The 25783-nt window shown below is 42.0% G+C and overlaps 1 protein-coding gene across 1 annotated transcript in view; it reads right to left on the bottom strand.

Moving 5' to 3' along the window:
- LOC121278286 (CUB and sushi domain-containing protein 1-like) overlaps positions 1 to 25783 on the bottom strand; it is an 844854-nt gene that overhangs the window by 165633 nt on the left and 653438 nt on the right. Inside the window, exons 40-41 of the mRNA XM_041188558.1 lie at positions 24854 to 25042; positions 102 to 287 (exon numbers count right to left, since the gene is read on the bottom strand). Coding sequence (XP_041044492.1) covers positions 102 to 287; positions 24854 to 25042 — 375 coding nt within the window. The remainder of the gene's footprint in view (positions 1 to 101; positions 288 to 24853; positions 25043 to 25783) is intronic.

The raw sequence follows: 25783 nt of genomic DNA, 5'->3' as shown, positions 1-25783 counted from the left end.
TAAATTATTCTGTTAGATGATCTAGAGCAAACATTATAGAAGAGCTGCACACATTCCACTCAAAAATATAGATACATCATATAACATGTATAGAAACTCACGTTTACATTGCGGAGTCTTCCAATTATTACTCCATACTCCATCTTCTCTGCAAACAGCTGTTGCTTGTTGACTAGATTCCAGTGTGAAACCCTCACTGCACCGGTAGTTGACCTTGCTGCCCGTGCTATAATCTCTGCCAAAGACCGAGCCATTTCCAGGAGTTTTGGGAATACCACAACTGATTGCTGAAACAAAAGATGCAATTTAAATTTAGTTTGAACCTGACAAACTTCCCGATTTTTTTTTAAGGTAGTCAAAGTGCATCAGTTGTGAAACATGCGTTAGAAAGAATCACAAACACTTTACAAGATGATGATTGTTTTAATCACACAGCTATGTATATTCTCTACAATGGCTAAAATAGAGTTAATAATAGACAAAATAGGGTAATGGGGTCATCTGAGGCCTCAGCGGGTGGTCATCCCTGCCCTTATTCCTCAGGCCTAGGAAAAGGTCCCTTGTGCAGGGTTCCGAACCATGCCCAATGGTCAAAGGAGCAAATTTTCAATGGTGATGGCAGAAAGAATGAAAACCTTGAGGAACAATGGCAGCTTACAGGTGGAGGATCCTTCAGGAACAGGGAAGTGCAGGATTGCAAGATGTGGAGAAATGAGCAGAGGAGCTACCCTTGGGAAGACCACCACTATAATGGATAAAAAGTATGGTTAGTAAATAAATAAAAGCCATAGGGTTTCATTTGCTCTGGAGGTACTGTTACTTAGCACTGGCAAACAAAAGGACAGCAGCAAAATCCAAGTCCCCCGATTTTTAACTCTGAGCTTGTTTTAGGCTGCCTGAGCAGCAGATAGAAACTTAATGCTCCAGAAATGAAACCTGGAGTTTTTAAACATCAGGGTCTGAATTTTTTGGTCATCGGGCACGTAATCGGCAGTCCAGAGAGTGGCCTGGAAACGGACCACCGACCATGATTGGCCCCTGACTGCAATTTCACACTGGCACTGCCAGGGTGGGGGCGGGAAGAGGGTGGGCAGCAACGTCACAGTGGGCGTGGGTGAGCGCTGCGAGAGACTGCTGCCTCAGGGAGCTGCAGGCCTGCAAGCTTACTGTCACTTCCCATTCATGCCACCTAGTGAGAAATTGCTGTCAGCTCCCAATGACATTACTGGGACCTGATGTGCAGAGATCATTAAAGGCTCATTGATTTTGGGTGGGTTTCCTCACTGCTTTCTCAGGAGAATCTGAGCCCATCAATTTTAGATTAAGTAGTTAACTTGTGCAATTTTAATTTCCCATGGGCCCGATTTAAACACTTTGAATGAGTTAAATCGGGCCCCAAAAATCTGGTTCCCACTGACCTTAGAGTTTAAAAGCACCTCCGAGAATTACTGTCATTGAATTACTTTGCCAAAAAATTATGGGTGCTAAATATAATCCCCTAATCAACAAGTCATCAGGATGAGAACTGCTGGAGTGGAGTGTGAACAATATAGGTATGGACAGCAATCACCAGAAGTGGGAGCAGAGCGATATTAGTATATGTGCATTCAATACACATTTTGCAAAGTTTAGATCCAATTGCATGCAAAAGTCTTGAGATGGCATATTTTGCCGGCACAAATCCCAACACACAAGCAATTGCACATTTAAAGGGAACCGCAGCTGAATCAATGGAAAATTTATAATTGAAATTAGGAAGATTAGGAAAATGCAATCAGATACTGAAAAATGATCTGATTTTAGATTCTGCACCCTTTTTAATTGATCCTTTAAAATGCTTTGAGTAAATTATGTGTAAAGATTATTTCATCAGACATTGCTGCTGAGTCAATTTCATCTGGATGTCAGAATCTTATAAAGGAGTTCCAATATATAAAATGCCACAGGTTGTTTTTGAACTAGTTCCTTGCTGGGGTCTGCGTGCGAGTTGGCATTAGTTGCAACTAGAAAAATGGCAGGCAGGCAAATTAATTGGAGAATTCAAGATTCTCGGAGTAGATCCAACTCAAAGAGATGGGTTAACCGCTTGACCCTTTGTGCTAACTGGCTGGCCTGGTGTCCAGCAAGCACTATAGCAATCCAACAACTTGTGATTAACAGATATCCAAAGCCATTGTTTTTAATTCTCGCTTTGATATTTGAATTTTTTTTTTAAATTTGTGTCATGAAGTGCTCAGATTCACATCAGTTCTTACAGGCTATGTCTGCAATTTCTTTGTTTATGGTCAGAAAACAAATGGCTTATCGAGAATTGATTATTCTTTTAGCTGTTTGTCTCTTTATTTGGTTGCATATGTATTCAGTTGATAAAAATTCTCTTTTCTGAATCATTCTGAGACACAGGAATTTTTCTATGTAAATGCTTTGAATTTGCATAAATAATTAATTTTGGATTCATGCTTCATGCAGTAACTTTTTATGTATGGAAATTGAAGTCACTAAACTCATTAGTAGTGCGCTAAAGGATGTATTTTATGTTTAGACATATCTGGCATAGGATGGGAGTGCATCCACAGTCTTGTGATATCTGCCCATACATTTTAAGAAGCAAAATAATTACTTTCAAGTGATTTGAGGCATGAGCAGAATCACAAGGAGGACGCTAATTGTAGGAAATGAGATTGTGGTTGTAAACCAGTTCAAAAGTGAGGATTGGCTCCCATTTTCTTTGGCCCTCTTCCTGCACAGGTCAACTCCGCCCATTGCTGCCAGTTACCAGAAACCCCCTCCCCAGTGGTCCCAGGACTTAACTCATTGTTTCCAGAATCTCCCCCTCCTGGAACCTTGGGACTTCCTTGCTCCTCTGTTCTGAAAATATTGCTAGATTCTGAGGCCCTATCCCTACTGCCAGATTGGGACACTCTTCTCAATTCGTATCCTCAATGCTGATAAGTCAGTGTCCTTGGTAATGCTACTTGGCACAAAAGGAAAATCTCGGACTCACTGAAAGAAACACTATAGTGGAATTACTGCAGCATCACCATGTGATATGTCCCACTATATTAGTTGGGCCACAGTCATATGTAATACAAAGAATATTTAAATATGTGAAAAGTATAACAGCAAATTAAACTTATTTGATGCACATAAGTTACAGTAAATGACTGATAAGATTAGGGTCCTCAAATATTCATGGTGCTGTGCATAATGTAAACTAAAACATCCCTGATATTGAAAGCTTGTAACTACAATTTTCCAACGTGCAAGTTGAGAAATATAACTTCAAGCGATATCCAATAAAGCTCAATGTCTTTGTAAAAATGTGCCTGGAGAGGAACAAGAGTGAGAATTCAGAGACCTTCTTCCGTCACAATCATAAGGTTCTGTCATGCATTTGAGTGGATTCCTGATCATCATTTTGGGTCTTTTTAAGCAAGTAAAGAAAGTTTGCCAAGGGTTTTTTTAGGACAGTATTGCCCTTTTAAATAAATTTCATAATGCTGTTGTTACATAACTCTACTGAACGGAGATATATAACTGCATGGTGGACACAGCTACAAGTCCCGTCTGACAGTACAGGCTGCACCTGGTTGCGCCTCGCTCTATGAAAGCATGCACAAAGCTCGTCTTCCCCGGCAGCTATTCTTGAATAATAGGAGTGAGTAGGCAGTTTCATTAATTACAAAGATTCAGTGGTATGCTTATAAAGGCCGGGAGATTTAACAGACCACCTGAGAAATTCCTAATCTTATTTGGATTGGAGTTACACTGCACTAGATTTGAACCCAAATGCTGTATGACAGCTTCCTGGGCAGTGCCTCACATTGCTTATCTTTAGTCTGCCTGGAAGTCAGCTGGAGACCTGAACTGTAAATGATATGAATGTGGACACCTGAGGACATTTTACAATGACCTGAAAGTGGTATTGCAACTGCTGTTTCAATGGTCCTTACTACCACATTCAGTCAAAGAATGTATGAAAAGCACTCTGTGACCATTAACAGCAGCAACCCACAAAACACAATTTCACAGTGCATTCAGCACACTCTGGGTCCAAGATCATACTGTTCCAAAAATGATGCTGTACTTAAAAAATACAAACATTGTGAAAGCTGTAAAATTGTTTGAACAGTTTTGAAATATCAAGAAACAATTCAGATAGTGATTGAATTTGATATTAATCTGGGTTCCAAAACTAGGGGACCATAAATATCAGATAGTCAGCAATAAATCCAATAGAAAATTCAGGTGGAAACTCTTTATCCTGGCATTGATTAGAATGTGGAACTTGCTGTCACATGAAGCAGTTGAGACGAATAGCACTGATGCATTTAAGGCAAAGCAAGATAAACACAAGAGGAGCAAAGGAACAGAGGATTATGCTGATAAGAGTTCGATGAAGAGGGATGGGAGTTGGTTTGGGTGAAGTATAGACAAGCTGGGCTCTTGTGCTCTATATTCTATATAATTTGTCAAGCAGTACACTGTGGGAATGTTAAATCAGAAAAAAATCATTAAAATAAAGTACAAGATGCTATTTTGAAAATTCATCATCATCCAATATCAAAATAATGAAACAGAGGACAGGATTTTCACCTTGCTATGGCGGTGGGAATGGAGATATGGAGGTCAGCAGGTGCCTAATTTCAAGATGGAGGCTCCCTCTCTCTCTTACCTGCTCTGGCAGTTTGCAGCTCCTTCCGTGCTGGAGGGCCTCCTTTTGGCCATCCAGCCACGAGAGCCCACCCATCATCCTTAATTGGATGGTGAGTGTGTTTTTTGACCATTAATTATCCAATCTAGGCAAAATCAATGCCAGTTTCTGCTCTCAACATGCTGCGAGATCAGGAGCCACTTCTGACTCCAATGTTGGGGACCTGACACAAAACATAAAATCCTGTCCAGCAAAGCAGCTTTAACTGGAATTTATTAACAGCTAAAACAATGTATATGGTTAGATCACTGCATAATACAAAAGAATAACTGATGCCCCTTCATAGCTAATCTGGCTGAAATATCCCTCAGAGTAAGAAACAAATCTAAAAGCCCCTATTATTGTTCATAACAGGCCACAGCAAGCCTGAGGTGAAACTGGTGATCAACTTAAAAATCCATTTTCCATCAATGGGCTGGTCAGGTGGGCAGAAAAGTGGCACTTGAGTTCAACCCAGAGAAGTGTGAGGTGACACATTTGGGAAGGAAAACAAAGGAATACACAACAAATGGGAGGATACTGAGAGGTATGGAGGAAGTGAGGGATCTTGGAGTGAATGTGCACAGATCCCTGAAGGTAGCAGGTCAGGTCGATAAGGTGGTTAACAAGGCATATGCAATCCTTTTGTTTATTAGCTGAGGCATAGAATATAAGAGCAGAGAGGTTAAGCCGGAACTATATAAAATACTAGGCAACAATTTGAATTGTGTGTGCAGTTCTGGTCACCTCATTACAGGAAGGACATAATTCCACTAGAGAGCATACAGAGGAGCTTTACAAGGATGCTGCCCGGACTGGAAAATTGAAGAAAGATTGGATAGGCTGGGCTTCTTTGGAACAGAGGATCCTGAGGGAAGTTTTAACTGAGATGTGCAAAATTGTGAGAGGAGTGGATGAGAAGGGCCTATTTACTTTAGCAGAGAGGTCAATGGCTAGGGGGCATAGATTTAAAGTGATTGGTAGAAGGGTTAGAGGGGAGATGAGGATTCTTTTTTCACCCATAGGGTGGTCAAGGTCTGGAACTCACTGCCTGAAAGGGTGGTTGAGGCAGAAAACCTCATCTCATTTAAAAGGTACCAGGACGTGCACCTGAAGTGGTGTAACCTACAGGGCTACAGGCGAAAGGCTGGAAAGTGGGATAAGGCTGGGGACTCGTCTTTTTCAGCCAGCGCAGACAGGATGGACCAAGCGGCTTACATCTGTGCCATAAACTTTCTATGATTTTACTGCATATTTTTGTGGATTTTATGTTTGTCAAGTTGACAGATGTTGGTAATGACGAGTGGAATGTTTTCTATTTCAGGCAGCCAATTTCAATATTGAGGGTTCCTGGGTCAGGTATAGCATTGTCAAATGTAAAGCAGAACTTTTTCCACTGTGGCTAAACAATAAGCCACAGCTCCACCCTCAGAACAGCATGCATTACTGTACCAATGTGACAATTTTTCATATCCCTGACCAACTATCCTGTCTTCAATCAGTGTCACATTCAGAGCAGTTTGGTGCTATGAGCACATACCCACTGGGAACTTGGGTATTGCCAAAATTAATTTAGTATAAAAGCCATGGGCTGAGAGGACCAGATATGAACCTGCTTCCAAAGCAGAAAGCCCAGTGCTTTACCTCGTTGCATAGTCCACCTTAAAACAAGCAAAAACAAGTCTGAAAAAAACTTCAAATCAAAATTTCATCAACTCTGCTTCCAATTTTCATTCCTCTCTCAGTTTCACAAGGCCCATTTCTGATTCTTCTTTGACTTCCTTGTCTCCATTTCTGGCAATAAGCTATCAAGTAATATTCATTATAAGCCCACTGACACCCACAGCTACCCCGATTATACTTCCTCATACTCTACACTCTGTAAGGATTCCATTCCATTCTCCCAGTTCCTCTGTCTGCGTCGCATCTGTTCTGACATTGTAACCTTCCACACCAGTGTTTCTGACATGTCTTCTTTTTCCTTAACAGAGGTTCCCTCCCACCATGGTTGACAGGGCCCTCGACTATGTTCGACACATTTCCCATTTCTGCTTTCACCCATTCCTTTCCCGCCCAGAACAATTGGGTTCCCCTTGTCCTCACCTTCTACTCCACCAGCCTTCGTATTCAACTGATCATTTTCTGCCATTTCCACCACCTCCAGCATGATTCCACCACAAAACACATCTTTCCCTTTATAACATTCTCATGGGACCTTTCCTTCCATAACACTCACCCCGTGAGTCATCCCAACACCCTGTCCCCTTCCCACAGTACCTTTCTATGCAAACATAGGACATGGAACACCAGCCCTTTAACCTCTTCTCTCCTCACTGTTGTAGGCCCCAAACACTCCTTCCATGTGAAACTGCGATGTACATATTCTTCTTTCAATCTACTCTTAAGTATTTACTGCTCATAGAGTAATCTCCTCTAAATTGGGGAAACCAAACACAGACTGGGCGAAACACCTCCATTTAGTTTGCACACATGGCCCTGAGCTTTCATTGTACTGACATTTTAATTCACCACCTTGCTCTCACACTGACATTTCTGTACTCGGCCTACTTACTACACTGTTCCAGTGGAGCTCAACATAAGCTTGGGGTCCAGAACCTCATCTTTCAATTAGGTACTTAACAGCCTTCAGGGCTCAACAATAAGTTCAATAATTTCAGACTGTAATCTCAGTGCTCATTTTGTTTCATTTTCTTTGCATGTTTTGTTTTATCTTGGTTGGGTGGGGGGAGATCAGTGGAGGGGGGTGGTGTGGTTGTAGGGACAAGCAAGCAGCGATAGGAGCAGATAATCAAACAATGTCACAGACAAATGAACAAAAGAACACAGAGGTGTTGAAGTTGGTGATATTTTCTAAATGAATGTGCTAATTAAGAATGGATGGTAGGGCACTCAAGGTATAGCTCTAGTGGGGGTGGGGGGCATAAAAGATTTAAAAATAATGGAAATAGGTGGGAAAAGAAAAATCTATATAAATTATTGGAAAAAACAAAAGGAAGGGGGAAGAAACAGAAAGGGGGTGGGGATGGAGGAAGGAGTTCAAGAAATAAAGTTGTTGAATTCAATATTCAGTCCGGAAGGCTGTAAAGTGCCTAGTCGGAAGATGAGGTGTTGTTCCTCCAGTTTGCGTTGGGCTTCACTGGAACAATGCAGCAAGCCAAGGACAGACATGTGGGCAAGAGAGCAGGGTGGAGTGTTAAAATGGCAAGCGACAGGGAGGTTTGGGTCATTCTTGCGGACAGACCGCAGGTGTTCTGCAAAGCGGTCGCCCAGTTTACGTTTGGTCTCTCCAATGTAGAGGAGACCGCATTGGGAGCAACGAATGCAGTAGACTAAGTTGGGGGAAATGCAATTGAAATGCTGCTTCACTTGAAAGGAGTGTTTGGGCCCTTGGACGGTGAGGAGAGAGGAAGTGAAGGGGCAGGTTGTTGCGTCTTTTGCGTGGGCATGGGGAGGTGGGGGTTGAGGAATAGGGGTTGATGGAGGAGTGGACCAGGGTGTCCCGGAGGGAAGGATCCCTAAGGAACGCCGCCGGGGGGGGGTGAAGGGAAGATGTGTTTGGTGGTGGCATCATGCTGGAGTTGGCGGAAATGGCGGAGGATGATCCTTTGAATGCAGAGGCTGGTGGGGTGATAAGTGAGGACAAGGGGGACCCTATCATGTTTCTGGGAGGGAGGAAATAAAAATTGGTTGGCAGAGTCAGAAGTTTAAGAAGGAAAACTGCAGAGTAAACAAGAAACTGCTGTAAAAAACAAAATAGGAGAAGTCAAAAGAAGCAGCAGAAAGTCATCTTATTGTTAAATAGACAGCTAACTACTAAGATTAGCTCATTATTTTTAATTCCAATTGTCTTTTTTTCCTACTCCGTTGCTTGGTTTCCCCCCAGGTCCTTTTTTATTTTGGCTCTCTATCCAGTGTCGAGAAGCAAAGAATAAAAGTTGACAGAAAAAAAGATATAAGTTTAACATGTGAACTAGATTCCTGCTATGATAGGGGGTAGGTGGAAGTATAGGCTTTTGAGGAAAAAGAAAGATGGAGCAAAATAACAAGGGAAGATGAAGGGCAGAATATGCATGAATGATTGCACCACATCAGTTTGCAGAATTTAAAGGCCATTCATTTAAATTTTAGCTAGCTGCAGTGTGAAAATGGCAGATGGCAAATCGCTGCCCTTTTACACCTAGCCTGGTAAGAAAACTGTTGTGAAGTGTAAAACAGGCAGTCAATTCATTATCATCTGTTTCTCAACTGGTGATAAAAGTTAAAATGACGCCATTCTGTCTATGTTAGCTCTACACTATACTCTTCCATTGCACTGCTCTTCCTTTTGTTCTTCAACCATTTATTGATCTTTGGGAACAAACATAAATACTTCTAAAACAAAATGAAAATAAAACAGGAACAGAAACCAAACATTTAATCATTGACATTATAACAAAAGTCAAGAGAAACATGACGAAGTACTTCAGATATTTTTAATATGTAAAAAGTTCACAATTTTCTTCATTTTGCTTTTCATACTTCAGAAAGCATGTACTTCCTTTCTTCTGACAATGAATTATCTTGCTCAAATACAAGGTGATGGCTCTCAGATGGAAGCAGAAAGCCTTATCCTTTGCTGCTAATCTCTGGTATTCCCAGTATATTTTCATTGCAGTTGAAATCCTGCTGTGGAGTTTCAGTAACAAACGCAATAAAATATTCATATGAGCTTCCCTGTTACTTTATCAAAGATGTTAACCAATTTATCGTCAAGGGCTTAGAGCCTTCTTAAAAATAGCTGGTCAAAGGAAGTTCATTTGAATGCACAAAAACATTTGCTGCCAGTTCCCACAGTGTGATTTCTGAGATAACAATGCCCTGCAAGATTCCATGGACAGATGGCACAGTAACCATTTGGCATCTGAAAGGCATGTTCACACTAGCATTGAGATCCTTATGAGGACGGGTCCCAGCAGATTCTGAACTGATGCATACTTTAAATGGTCACTGCCTTCAGGAAACAATGTCTGTGCACTCATTGTTAGAAAAAGAATATTAGGGTTGGGTTAACTCCACAATCTTTCTTGATAGTTCACTCACCTGATCAGATAGCTGACTTACAATAAACACACAGGACGGCAATAATAACAACTTGCATTTATATAAAATCTTTAATAGTTAAAAATGTCCCATTGTACTTTGGGTATACCTCCGCTACATGGACTGCAGCGGTTCAAGGAGACATTTCACCACCACCTTTTCGAGGGCAAATATGGATGTCAATAAATGCTGGGTTTGCCAACAATGTCCACATTTCATGAATGAATCTTTTTTTGACCCTGTCTGACCTTTCAGGTGGATGTAAAAGATCCCAAGGCACTATTTTGAATAAGAGCAGGGGACTTATCCCGGTGTTCTCAGCAGTATTTATCCCTCAATCAACATGACAAAAACAGATTATCTTTTGATTATCGCATGGCTGTTTGCGGGAGTTTGCTGTATGCAAACTGACTGCCGTGTTTCTCACATTATAACAGTCATTACACTTCTAAAGTACTGCCCACAGTGATATAAGAAGCCACATGGCCTAGAGCTGGGGCCAGTCTAGACATGAGTAGCAATGTATAAGGACCTAGTATGGAGTCTTCTCCATACCTACTGTAAATATGTACATAGTTCACTATTGTTAATAATAACTTCCTTGTAACTTATACAAGACTGCTGCATGGTGTCTAAGTAGTATCCTTCAAGTGTAGTGACAACAGTATACATAACGGTAAAGTGGTAGAATCCATCATGGTGCATCTCACAGTGAGCAATGTAAACTATTCTTCCTCACCCTTCAGAATGCACTACGTTAGTGCCAAAATTGTTGGAAATGTGAATTAATAATGAGACAGCAACATCAATGTCACATCTTGGACATCAAGAACATTGTGTCCAGTGATTTATCTGCTTAACCAAATGTCCAAATGGAGCATGACCTGGACAATACTCACACTTGGGCTGACAAGTGGCAAGTAACATTCGCGCCACACAAGTGCCAGGCAACAATGATCTCCAACAGGAGAGAATCTAACCATCGCCCCTTGACATTCAATGGCACTACCATCACTCAATTCCCCAATATCAACATCCTGGCAGTTACCATTGTCCAGCAACTGAAATGGACTAGCCATATAGATACTGTGACTACAACAGCAGGTCAGAGGCTCGGAATTCTATGGTGAGTAACTCAGCTCCTGATTCTGTCAAATCTTGTCCACCATCTACAAGGCACAAGTCAAGAATGTGATAGAATACTCTCCACTTGCCTGGATGAGAGCAGCTCCCACAACACTCAAGAAGCTTGACACCATCCAGGACAAAGCAACCCACTTCACTGGGACCCTTTCCACAAACATTCACTCCCTCCACCACCGACGAATGGTGGCAGCAGTGTGTACCATCTACAAGATGCACTGCAGAAACTCACCAAGGCTTCTTCGGCAGCACCTTCCAAACCCATGACTGCTACCATCTAGAAGGACAAGGGCAGCAGATACATAGGAACACCACCACTTGGCTCTCCACTCCACTCCACTCACCATCCTGACTTGGGATGTTCCTTCACTGACGCTGGGTCAAAATCCTGGAACTCCTTCCTGAACAGCACTTTGGATGTACCTAGGCCACAGGGACTGCAGCCGTTCAAGATGGCAGCTCACCATCACCTTCTGATTAGGGATGGGCAATAAATGCTGACTTAGCCAGTCCCATAAATGAATTAAAAAGACAATGAAACAAGGATAGAGAAGAACCAGGGACAATAACAGAGAAACAAATTGGGTAAATGAGAGTCAAATTAGACACAGAAAAAGAAATGAAGGGAAAGGAAGAGAGTGTATTATGTGAGTGAGAGAGAGAGAGAGAGAGAGCGAGAGAATTAAAATAAAGTAGCAGAAGAGGGCATTTTAACCCAGTTGTGTTGTACTGAGAAGGCAGAGTAGCTGTGTGAAATGTACAAATGTTACTCACACACTGTATCCCAAAATTATTTTTTGAAAGAAATTATCTAATTGGTATTTCTGAGTTTCAGACAGCTTTGAAACCTGAAAACTACTGTCCTCTCATTCTGACTGGTCTCATCAGCATTTAGGTGCATATAAGTGCCAGCCCTTGGGAACATGGCATTCATCATCTGGGAAATGCACTTGCGGGCAGATTGTTAAATCCTGCAGATGTCACTAGCCAATCCCTGGGAAGAGCTGAAGACTGAGGTATTCATGTTTGCTGACCTTGACAGCCACTGGCAAAGTGTGCCCACCTGGTCCACTTGGCATGAGGCCTTTTTCCAGGAGGCTGCAATTGTCAGTGATGACATGATGGGAAAGTCTAAGCCTCCTAAGGAACTGGTGATCCATCTTGTCTGGGAAACTTATCCTCCACCTGCATATCCTGTCCTAAGGATGTCACCTCCTGTGCGCTGGATTTCTGTGCCTCATCCCCTCTGTCCATTGTGCAAAAGGATTGGTATTGCTCCTGTTCATGTTAGTGTTGCTGATGCTGTTCCTCTTGTTCCTCATCAGCAGTCCAAGGCTGCATATGTGGTTCCCATGTCGATATGAAGGTTGACAGATCAAAAGCAAAAAACTTCATATGAGCCAGAAATTACTTCCAAGGTGTTGGGAATCGCCCCCAAAGCAGTGAAAGCACACTCTCAGAACAAGTCCTGTAAGCAAAAACTTTTCACTTAAGGAAGGAAGCAGCTGTCATATTTCACTATTTAAAGCCTTTTTTGCTTGTCAATTGCTCAGCCCCATCAAATGCTGCTATCCTCTTACCTTGCTCAACCTGTTGAGTTCCAGGAAGCCAGTGTGTTCAGAGTTTAAAACAGAATCCAGGGTTATAACTGCAGGTAATTTCCATTTCACACAAGTAAATGTCAGACCGTCCGGTACCATGGGAATTTCCTGCATGCTATTGAAAGCACTCAAGTTAAATGCCTTAAATCTTTGGGTTCCTGGCAGCTTCCCCACATGCTAGCAGTTCTGGTATATTAACCTGCTACCTACACAGAAACTTACCTGACCTAATAGGTTAAAATTCAACCTTTGTCTTCAATGAACATATGCAAATCCAATGTGCATCCAATGTGCACGAGGCCGTTTCCTTTCCCCACAATGTTCTGAAACTGCTTTGACATCTTGTTTAAGACATTTTTTTCTCAGTTTAGGCAAACTGCAGTTTCATGTTCGCACTACTGATTCTTTTAAAAGTCAGTAAGGGAACAGCTCTGAAAGAATTCAAAAGGTAATTGCTTTTTTTGTTGAGATCTGACTTCAGTATTTCATCGCCAGCAGTAAAAATTCAGATATGAATTTCTTTTTTTTCGAAATGTTTCTTTTTAATTAAAGATACATTTGTTCACAGCTTGACATTCACATATCTATTCATTCTGCAAAGAAATTGGATTTTTATGAAAACAAGTAACATAAAATGCATGAAGCATCAGTGTCCTATGTACTGGCAATGTTGGTCAGTGTTGTGTAAATGATGTTGTCACTGCAGTAAAATGAAGACAAGGCACATGGAATCAATCTTACTATCTAGAAGATGTCTAACCTGCTGCAATTACACAAACGTTCACTGTGGTGCCAAATTGAAATGAATTCTTCCCTGCTGACTGAATTAGCTCTTCCAGTCTCCCAATAAGCTGTGTCTGTGTGTGATTGTTTTCTAGAAAGTGGGAAGGAAATTTCTCCTATTCACTACAGAAAGTAAAGTCGTAAGTGTGTTTTCAAGCAACATAACTGACTTTGCTGCACATGGTGCACAGCAAAGGTTTTGTACATGGTTCCTACAACTTCAGAGCATAAAACACCAGTCACTCTACAGTATATCTCCAGCACATGTAAATGGGAGATAAGAGCACATCACCATCCTCTCCAAACACCAGGGGAATGGTGACGCATCCAAGGCAAGGGAGTGGCCATCTCTGCTTTCCTCTATGCTACATGTAGTTCTCTTGACCACAAACAAAAAGACACCTTGATCTGGAAACATGGAAGATTACTGCAGCTCTGGGTATAAGCACTGCAACAAATGGGGTTGAGAGCGTTGTGGTTGTATGCTTGGATTCCAGAATAGGTTTGACATTGTCCCACATAATATACTACAGCATAAGGTTTGGACTTATGGGAAGGATGGCACAATATGGGAATGGATTGGGTGGCACCACGTTGTGTTGCACGAGTGGTAGAAGCTGATAGTGATCTGTCGCAGGAACTCTTTCCGCAACCACTATCAGTAGGATCTTCATAAAAGATTCATGTTCAAAGCATCTAGACTTGCTCAAACTGGGAGCAATGGGAAATAATAATCAACTTATAATCGAATGGGATCTGGAGAAACTAGTCATGTGGCAGGGAAGTAGAAAACATAATACAGAGAACTACACAGTTATAAGATTTGACAGGGGAAAGGTAGTGTGAATTATATACCTCATGGAAATATGCTTGCAATATTACAATGGGAAAACAAAGATCTAGGTGTTTGGGGAGATAGATCATTAAATTGTCAGTAAAGATTTCATAAGTAGCTAGGTAAATGCACAGAAGGTTGGAACGCATTGCAACAAATAAGTCAAAATGAATAATTGTAAAATTAGGGCTGGGATTTTCTGGTCTCACCAGCCATGGGACTGGAAATTCCTGCCCAAAGTCAATGGACCTTTTGCTGGTCCGTCAAATTTTCTGCACCACCCATGATGATTCCCACAGCGGGCAGGACCGGAACATCCTGTCCTATATCTGCCTCGGTTTATTCTGTGTCAAGAAAACAAGAAACTGTATTTTTTGTTGTGTTAATAACCCTGTCAGTCATATTTATTATATACGGGAAGTCAAGCTGTTTGGGGGGGGGGGGGGAATATGGTAATTGGATTAAGAGCTAGAGTGACTACAAGAGTTTAAAGCCAACAGTAAGAAGTGGTTTTGATATGTTAATGAACCAAGAGGAACTTCGATCAGAGTTTTTCATAAAACAACAACAGGGGTGTTTTTGAATTGAGTTGTTGTAGTTCAAAAGGGGATATATTCAGGTTGTAACAGGTGTAAGCAAGGTAAAGATAGGGTAAGTTTGTTTTTACAGTCTAATCAAGTCTGAGAAGAAAGCATTTCGAAAGAGACTGGTTGAGACAATGGAAAGATCAAAGGGAAGGAATACATGTAAGGAAATACTGATGCCTAGGTAAGGGTAGCTGGTCAGATCTCCCAGAAGACAGCAGGATAGCTGGTCAGATCTCCCAGAAGTCAGCAGGATAGCTGGTCAGATCCCCCAGAAAACAGCAGGATAGCTGGTCAGATCCCCCAGAAGATAGCAGGATAGCTGGTCAGATCTCCCAGAAGACAGCAGGATAACTGGTCAGATCTCTCAGAAAACAGCAGGGTAGTTGGTCAGATCTCCCAGAAGACGGCAGGGTAGCTGGGCAGAATTCCAAGACAGTGTGAATAAGGCCAGACCCGAAGACCCAGTTGCTGTCTGCCACAGAGGACACCCCAAGGAACAAAGGCACTGTGTGGGTAAAAATTACTGGAATTCTATAGATTTTGTTAAGTTAAGATCTTCTGGAACTGTTTTAAAGTAATGTTTACTGTGTGAAGCCATTCTTTTGTTTAAGTGTAATTGCGTTTTTTTTTCTTCTTTTAAGAAATGTTTACGTTACTACAAAATCATCAGAAGTAGTCAGGGACATAATTTCTTGATTTCAGAGCCTCTCTTCATAGTATACAAATTGTAAAAACCGTTTTGGCAGCTGTTTCAAGTTTCCCTCTGGGGTTTGGGCAGCTCAGCATTTAATATCAGCCGTGCCATAACATAGGCATATGGAGCAGTTTTGTCTCCCTATTTAAGAGAAAGATAATGGGCTGAATTTTCAGCATAAAGACAGGAAACAGGAGTCAGGTTAGTTTTGGGTCAGAAACCAGCTTCTGATGGGAAACTGATTCAAGTTCAGATTTCACAGGGGTGAGCCCTGTATAATATAGAGACAGAATTCCTGTCTAATTCAATCCAGTGGGGATGGAAATGAAGGCAGATCAAGTGAAGCATGGGACACATTTAGACTCCCCATGGCAGCCAACACTAAGACTGCTGGTTGTCCAGAGGGAGACCGGTTTGTGTCATTCCACTGCATCAGAAGGAAGTATTGAAGCCAAGCTGGAGCTAATGCTGGAGACCATGAGGGACAGGAGAGAGGTCCACTTCTCGGAGGATGACAGGAGGGAGCTACCTCATTGTACAGCAGTAGCACCTTCCTGTTTTGCATCATCTGTCTTCAGCCCCTCTTCCTCCTCTTTTCTCAACTCCTGCTCCTGTCCCTTCTCCAAAGATCTTTTTCCTTCTAGGGCCTCAGCTTCCTCAAGATCCAAACCTGTCTCAGGGGCCATGAAGAACACAGCAGGCTAACTCAATGACCAAGTTCCTTGCAGGAATGTATTGCAGGACACCACCTGACCAGCCCAAGTACCGGAACTGCATTTTCAGAAGCCCGATGGCTTGTTCAATGGTTGCCCTACTGATCAGTTGGCATTGGTTGTATTGCTCTGTTTGGGGTTCCCATAGAGGGGTGAGTCACCAAGGCTTCAAGGGGTTTAATTTGTCCCCTAGGGTGCATCCATGCACTTTGGGGGTTGGAGTGAAGGTCAGAGGCAGTGTGGACTGGCGGAGGCTGAGGGCAGCTGAGGGGAAAGCACTCACATGAAGGAATCTTTTGTTGTGGTCGCAGATTAGTTGGACATTGAGGGATTGGAAGCCCCTCCTGTTGATGGATCTCACTGGCCGGTCACTGGGTACCTTGATGGTCGCATGAGTGCAATCATTGATGCCCTGCACATGGAGAAATCCAGCGATGGAGGCGAAACCCAATGGCCTCTGTTCCTGCAAGGCAGCATCTGTTGTAAAACAAATGTACTGTCCAGTTCTGATAAAGAAGGCACTGGTAGCCAGTAAGATGCAGTGGTGTGCAATTATTTGTGATGCAGCTGATCCTTTGAAGGAGCCAGAAGCAAAGATTTTCAAGGGCATAGCTGCCATTGGCAATGCATAGTGACCAGTGCAGTGAGATGTGAGGTCTTCAGCAACAAGGTCACAGATGTCTGCAATCAACTGCCTGGACAGTCACAGTTGAAAGCAGGGAGAGAGAAAGCGGGGAACTACAGCCTGACATCAGTAGTTGGGAAAATGCTAGAATCTATTATAAATGATGTGATAACTGAACACTTAGAAAATAATGGTGTATTAGGCAGAGTCAACATGGATTTATGACATGGAAGTCATGTTTGACAAACCTGTTGAGTTTCTTGAAGATGTAATCAGCACAATAGATAAAGGGGAACTAGTGAATGTGGTGTATTTGGTATACTTGGATTTTTGATAAGGTCCCACACAGGAAATAAAATTAGAGCACATGGTACTGGGGGTAACATATTGGCATGGATTGAGAGTTAATGGACAGAAATTGGAGTAGGAATAAATAGATAATTCTCAGGTTGGCAGGCTGCGAATAGTGGAGGCCTACAGGGATCAGTGCTTAAGCCCCAGCTATTCACAATCTATATCAATGATTTGGATGTGGAGAACAAATGTAATATTTCCAAGCTTGCTGACGACAATAAACTTAGTGGGAGTGGAAGATATGAGGTGGATGCTAAGAAACTTCAAGGGGTTTTAGAAAAGCTACATGAGTGAGTAATAACATGGCAGATGTAATATAATTCGGAAAAATGTGAAGCTATCCACTTTGGTCAGAAAAACAGAAATGTAGAGTCTTTCTTAAATGATGAGAGATTGGTATGTGTTGATGTCCAAAGGGTGACCTTGTTCATATTTCACTGAATGCCAACACGCGGGTGCAGCAAGAGGCAAATGGTATGTTGGCCTTTATTGCAAGATGATTTGAGTAGAGAAGTAAAGAGGTCTTGCTGCAATTGCAAAGGTGAGACCACACCTGGAATGTTGTGTATACTTTTGGTCTCCTAATCTATAGGAATGATTTACTTGCCATTGGGGAAGTGCAACGAAGGTTCACTTTCTGATTCCTGGGATGGTAGGATTGTCTAATGAGGAGAGATTGAGGAGACTGGGCCTATGTTCTTTAGTTTAGAAGAATGAGAGGGGATCTCATTGAAGCATACAAAATTCTAACAGGGATGCAGGAAGGATATTTCCCCTGGTTATAAAATAAGAGCTATAGAATAAGAGGTAGTTCATTTAGGATTGAAATGAGGAGGATTATTTTTCCACTCAGAGGGTGGTGAAACTTTGGATTCTCTACTTCAGAGGGTTGTGGAGGCTCAGCCATCGAGTATATTCAGGAGAGATTGATAGATTTCTAGATATTAAAAATAACAAAGGGCATGGCAATAGCGCAGGAAAATGGTGTTGAGGTAGAAGTCAGCCATGATCTAATTGAGGTGGGCCAGGCTTGAAGGTGGAATGGCCTAGTCCCGCTCCTATTTCCTATGTTCCTATTGGTCTCAGTCATCTCCAGGTAGCCTTGTCTTTGGTGGTAGATCTTGTTGTGCCTCAGCGTCCTTGGCAGCCTTGCTCCCTGCTCTTCTGCCCCCAAAATGCCAACCCAGAAGGAAAAAACAGTAAAAACTGGGAAATAAGAATACTGGTTCAAATTGGTCTTGTATATCTTAAATTGGAACATCAGTAAAAACTGGGAAATAAGAGTACCGGCCTGAATTGTTTTTTTCCTTCTGGGAAGGGGGTGATGACTCCCATTCAACGCCTGAGCGCCAAGTGCTCACTCTCCCCGCCACCTACACAGTGCCAAGGGTATCTCCTCACTAAGTGCTGAGTTCCCCATTGCCGCTTATGGGTCTAGGACAATTCCCTGGGCCAGCCATAATTGGCTCCACACTTTGTACTCATCTCTCTTCAACAGGTCTGCAACAGACACCTCCTGAAATCCATGCACATCTTCAAAATTCCACACTCCCCGTCCAATGAGCTTTAAAACTAATTTAATTGGGCTCAACAGGGAGGAGAGTGGCATCCCTTTCCCGACCTCTCTGTGCCCTGACAACAACTGATGAATGGGTGAACTGACACAGGTATAACCATTTCAGATTAAGGAACTTGACAAATATCTCAAATATGATTTTCTGTGACATGCAAATTCAGAACAAGGAATAATAATTTCAACTTAAGGATGACAAAATAAAATGGTCAATGCAGGCAATTTTTTTCAGTAAATGCGTATATTAGATACATGGAACAGGACGATGCGTGACATGACCCAATTCTTCACAATCCTTCATGTTCTGGATTTCTGATGTGAAACCGTGACTGAAGCCAGACCATCTGCAGAGAGGGAACGTTAAAGAGGGATCTAGGCTGATGCAGTGTCGAAGACCTTCCAGCGGGATTGACTTAAGTCTGGCAGCAGGTGGACTGTCTGGCCGGAGAGGGGACCTGATAAGACAAACTCAGAAATGGACAAGCAGAGAAAAGTACTTTTGAAATTAGAAACCACATGTTAACCTCAACAAGAAAAATGACTGTCGGAAGTTGCACGTGCAGCCTGCTGATATACCAACACATTGCAGTGTGGAAAGGTGGGACCCACTGTTCCCCACACAGTGAGTCACTTCTTATTTTACTGGGATGTGGGCATCATTGGTAAGGCCAGAATTTATTGCCCATCCCCAATTGCCCTTGAGGAGGTGGTGGGGAACATCCATGGAGCTATTAAAAAGGGAGTTCCAGGATTTTAACCCAGTGACAGTGAAGGAACGGCGATATATTTCTAAGTCAGGGTAGTGTGTGATTTGAAGGGTAACTTGCAAGCAGTGGTGTTCCCATGTATCGGCTACCCTTGTCCTACTAGGTGGTGGCAGTCATGGGTTTGGAAGGTGCTGTCTAAGGAACCTGGGAAAATTGCTGTAGTGCATTTTGTGGTTGGTACACACTGCTGCCACTGTGTGATGGTGGTGGAGGGAGTGTAGGTGGTGGCTTAACTGTCGATCAAGCAGGCTAATTTTTCTTGAATGGTATTGAGCTTCTTGAACATTGTTGGAGCTGCACTCATTCAGGCAAGTGGAAAATATTCCACCACACACCTGACTTGTGCCTTGTAGATAGCAGATAGGCTTTGGGAAGTCAGATGATGAGAGATTCACTGCAGAATTACAGGGCTTTGCCATGTTCTTGTATCCCACAAGCATCGATGTAACTGGTTCGATTAAGTTTCTCATCAGTTTTTTAGTTCAGTTATCAAGAAAGGCCCAAAAAAGAAAAATTAAAAAATAGACTCCAGATTAGTCAACCCTGATTAGCTCATCTCCCAGGCATCAAATGACATTCCTACACTGTTGCTAAATCAAAATCCTGGAACTCCCTTTCTAACAGCACTGTGGGTGTTCACCACCACCTTCTCAAGGGCAATTAAGGATGGACAGTAAATTCTGGCCGTACCAATGATGCCCACATTCCAGTAAAATAAGAAGTGACTCACTGTGTGGGGAACGGTGGGTCCCACCTTTCCACACTGCAATGTGTTGGTATATCAGCAGGCTGCACATGCAACTTCCGACAGTCACTTTTCTTGTTGAGGTTAACATGTGGTTTCCAATTTCAAAAGTACTTTTTTCTGCTTCTCCATTTCTGAGTTTGTCTTATCAGGTCCCCTCTCCGGCCAGACAGACAACCTGCTGCCAGACTTCAGTCAATCCCACTGAAAGGTCTTCAACACCGCATCAGCCTAGTTCCCGAGTGATTATCCACAAAATAACATGGGGATGGGACACCTAAAAATAGAAAGGAAAGAAAATGTAGCTTGAGCCTTGCAACAAGCCAGCTTGAGGGAACACCATAATGAATGCAATGATATTATTTACATAAATATGCTGCAAGTCTGTTGATGAACAAAGGGCAATTTGAGTGGCAGTAATTTTTATGGGCACAAGGTGGCAGCATTGGAACACTGCACTGAAAGATTTGTTTGCTTAAGTCACATTTCAAAATGAGTTGAGTATTTACCAAAAATAGCCACTGCTGCTATTTAAAGCAAAAGTGCACGGTAGAAGACTAAATAAATCTTGGCCTCACTTGAATGTGACAAAATTACATGAATTGTAAATGTGATAAAATTACATGAGTTTTCTTATGAGATAGGAGGTACAAGAAACAAGCTCATTGTTGCAAAAATAAATCTTTACTATCACGCCTGGTGCCTTTAATATATGTATCGAGTTTACCCTAAAGCTAAGAGTTCTAGATTAGGAACAGATCTCTGCATGTTACAGGACAATATCCATCAGGAAGCAATTTTGACACCCATACTTGAATAATGAAATAAAATTGTGCTGACAAGCACCAATGGATTAACAAAATGGTTGATCGTGACTGATTTTCGAGCTCAGGGCAACCTTAAGTATATGAACGTTACAGTGCAGAAATTCAGATCAGTGAGGTTCAGCTGCAAATACTAAACATGTTCATACAATATTGCTGTGAACACATGATTGTTGTGTGGTACATTGTTTGCATATGAATTTTGTGGATGTGAATTCCCAGTCTCTGTTTTGCCAGTGTTGGGGGCTTTCCCTTCTTGCTACACTTTTATCATGGGTGAAATCTCATCTGGTCGTTTTGCTTTCTAACGTGCGATTGGTCAGGGAGTAGAATGTGTTGAGTTGGATTTTGATCCTTGCGATGATTCTCCAGTTCTGCTGCTCATCCACCCCTAACCCCATCCCTTATCACTGTGGTCATGGCCCACAACCTTGCACTTACCTGATTGGCAGTGAGGTAGCTCGATATTGGGCAGCCTGAATTTGGGGAGATGTACCTCGATGCCTACTTGACATCGCACAGCTAGCAGTCCAATTTAATTGAGGTCAGTACCTCAAAATTGTGGCACTCTCTTCTCTATATCTTGTAGATATAGAAGACCAGGAAGCATTTATTCACCAGTTGGTCAGCCAAAAGTCAAAATCGAACTCTGTAAAATCTAAATCTCATTCCTTCTCCAAATCCTTTTCCTCAAGTCTCCAATCTCTTCGGACAAGTGGCAAGTAACATTCCTGCCACACAAGTGCCAGGCAATGACCATCTCCAACAAGAATGAACCTAACCATTGCACTTTGACATTCAATGGCATTACCATCACTGAATCCCCCACTATCAACATCCTGGCAGTTACCATTGACCAAAAACTGAACTAGACTAGCCATATAAATACTGTGGCTACAAGAGCAGGTCAAAGGCTAGGAATCCTGCGGCAAGTAACTCACTTCCTGACTCCTCAAAGCCTGGCCACAATGTACAAGGCACAAGTCAGGAGTGTGATGGAATACTCCTGGATGGAATACTCCTGGAATTTGCCTGGATGAGTGCAGCTCCAACAACATTCAAAAAGCTTGACACTATCCAGGACAGGGCAACCCACTTGATTGGCATCCCTTCCACAAACATTCACTTCCTCCACCAGTGACATACAGTAACAGCAGTGTGTACCATCTACAAGGTGCACTGCAAAAACTCACCAAGGCTCCTTAGACAAGGAGTTCCAAAGTGGCTCCAAAGCCACGTTTGCTGCAATCTAGAAGGACAAGAGCAGCAGATACATGGGAACACTACCACCTGGAAGCTCCTTTTCAAGCAACACACCATCCTGACTTGGAAATATGTTGCTGATCCTTCACTGTCGCTGGTTCAAAATCCTGCAGCTCCCTTCGTAACAGCACTGTGGGTGCACATACACCACATGGACTGCAGCAGTTCAAGAAGGCAGCTCACCACCATCTTCTCAAGGGCAACTAGGGATGGGCAATAAATGCTAGCCTAGCCAGCAATGCCCACATCCCATGAAAGAATTTTAAAAAGCCCTTCAAATATGTCTCCCACTCTCCACTGTGTGTCTCGCCTATTCTCTTTCTGTGTGCCTCTCTGTTTCTGTATATTGGTTGCTGTAAGAGAATGGATCATAATTTGCTGTAGCAGAGCATATAACAATGTTTGCCTTCATTTAGATTTACCCTTTCCCTTGCATGTTCAGATTTTTTTACATGGTAGGCTGCTGAAGATATGACCTGGTAAGGGTGCAGTGGGGGAGATTGGACATCTGGGGTCTGAGAGAACAGGGCAATGAACAAGGTGATTTCCTTAACCAATAAGGCTTGAGGTTTGTGAAATTCACAGCACAAGGACTGAGAGGGCATGTATTAAGGGTGAGGATGAATTCATTATAAATCAGGTACAGAAAGACAAGTAAAAGGAAGGAAAGAAAGATTGGATACAAAGAGAACAAAAGAAAGGAAAAGAAGAAAAATATATATTTTACACTTCTTATTTCTAACAACACTTAAAACTTGAAGCAATGAGACTCCACATTTGGAATAGTTAATTTTCGGCACCGCAAAGGTTGTTTGGCAGGAATTAGCAGTTATAAAAACATTACAAATGATCCTGGGACTGGAATGAACAAGGCTAAATTTTCTGTATTGAGTTCCGCTTGTATTCGCTACACAAATCTAGCATCTTTACACCACTTGATGCATTTCAATAGTGAGGCAGACAGAGGTACTCCATTTTCGGGAAGCTAAGTGCAGAGCGGCACATTTCTGACTGTAACTATTTGATTTCTACATTTAAGTGCACATCTTTCCATCATCCTAAGTTGCTATACCACTTGCTCATGAAGAACCTGAGAAGCCATTAGGCCCACCTTTATCGTGACAACAAATCCTGGGTCAGTCACTCATATTAGTGCCTTGCCCAGAAAGAGGTTTACCCAGAGTGCCATGTGTGTGCAAAAGGGCAGGGTGTTCAATCCTGATCCTTCAGGTTGTTCAGGAAGGGGGAAAATGAATCATGCAGTAACAGCATCACAAATCATGTCGAAGTGTGGATGTTGAGTGATCTCTTTTTCCATTTCAGCAAAGGCCCCAGTCCAGTGTAAGGTATCTCCAGCTATGCAAAGAGAAGCATCAGGTGCACTGGTTGGCTGGCATTACGATCACAGCTGGGACTAGTTGCTAAGGGTTGGGCAACATTAGATTGGGAAGAAGAGGGGCCAGGCTGAAGGTGAAGGCGTGAGATCCTGACACACTGGGAAGTGTGGGTAGCAGTCAGGCTCTGGGCAGGGGCCACAGGGGCTGGTGAAGGAAGGAGAAAGGAATAATAACAGGCAGGCTGCTACAGAACTGTCACTGTACGTTGCTTAGGGGTGACGATGCCAGAATTCAATATTACAATTATTTGCTTATGTGCAGTTTATTATTTTATATAAATACCTATGAAACACAACAACTAGAAAATATCATAATTAAGCAAACATAATTGTGATTGCAATATTAGGAGATATCTTAGTAGTTAAATGCCAAAAAAAAACTTTCTGGAAGAATGTGTTTTTTTGGTGTTACTAGACCAATTATGATAAGCACCAGCAGTAAGAATTTTAGCATCTGTTTGGCCCCAGGTTGCATAGATGGCGGATTTAATTGGTTGAAAAGAACGGTGGAGATCCCAAGTTTAGGATTTGATTGATTAAACTACATTCATACATCCTTACATATACAGTCTACTTTTTTCGATTTAACATTGTTTGAGTTGAATTGAATTTATGAAAAAAAAGAGAGCCATTTCTATTTTATTAAACTGCTTAATTTGTCTGTTAGATAATTAATTGCTCTTAGAGAAAACAGGGCTTTAGAATAACAGGGGTAAACTACTCCCACATTCGAACAGAGAGAAAATGATTAATAAGATGGATAGAAATAAAAGTATCAGTGTATTGGTCACAGTAATTAATAGGAACATAGAACAAATAGCTGCATAGTTCATCTCTTGCACACAGATGGATTCAAAAGGACTTTGAATAAAAACATGTTTGGGATGATTGTGCCAAATCAGCAAATTATCACAAGCAAACTGTATGATTTACACGGCATACCTCATCATTCAAACAACCACAAGTGAGAGAAAGTGTCACAGCATTATATTCAATTAGTGGCACTGACAACATTCGTCAATGGTACACAAATAGGAGGTAATTAAAATAGGACAGGTCTCTGTAGCCTTGACAGAAATCTAAAAGGGAAAATGCCATTTCAGTACATTGAGAACTGAATTATCTACTTATTTATATTAGCCATTACTGCTTCTTACCTTGACAGAGTGGGACTGCAGCATCCCACTGATACATGCCATTTGGAAACCGCCTACAGGTGGCATTACTCCGACCAACCAACCGATACCCGGCTTTACAATAAAACTGCACCACACTGTTGAGAGCGCCAACTGTCTTATTCAACACTCCGCCATTCAAAGGGACACTGTTCAAGCTGCAATAGGAAGCTGGAAGCACAAAAAATGGTTCTCAGTTGAACTTCAACACTCATAATTCAACAAACATAAATCTCAATAGAAAACATAATAATTGCTGGAAACCTTAAATAACAGAACATGCTGGAAATCTTCAACCATTGAAAATATTAGCCTTAATCCATCTTTTCTTTTGTGGTGCTGACTGACCTATTGTATGTTTCTCACATGTTCACTTCTTATGAAGGAAGTCACACTGGTTCTAAGCTAATTTATTTACTTATTATCATCATGATTTAATGCCTCTGTGACACTGAGTTAATCACACTCCAGCAGTTGCTCCACTGGCTTTTGTTAATCTTGTCGGTCACTTTGCACTCTCCCAGAGTCCACTAAAATGCAACCCAGCCTTTCAGCAACCCAGAAACAACAGGTGATCTCAGGTAATCATAATATTTGCTAAATTCCAATTCCCCTCCCCACCCACCCCACCAATAAAGCCATCAAGCCAGATATAAAGCTTCACATTACGATTCATCTATTAAACAATGGAATTATTTGAAATTGTTTCTTTGACTTCTGGTCATGATTCCTTGGGCTCCATTATGCAAATATACCGAAAAAGCCATATCATCACAAATGGTCTACTCAACTGAGTAACCAAAAAATAATGCAGTTTTCAATCTGAAAGAATCTTAATGAACATTCACTGAGCTTTCTTATACATTTAAATTTCAGAGATACATTTGTCAGGTTGTTCTGGAAGACAATGGA

This window comes from Carcharodon carcharias, chromosome 5 (genome assembly GCF_017639515.1).
Source record: "Carcharodon carcharias isolate sCarCar2 chromosome 5, sCarCar2.pri, whole genome shotgun sequence".
NCBI lineage: Eukaryota > Metazoa > Chordata > Chondrichthyes > Lamniformes > Lamnidae > Carcharodon > Carcharodon carcharias.
Note: the sequence above shows the minus strand (reverse complement) of the source record. Positions and strands in the feature narration are given on the sequence as shown.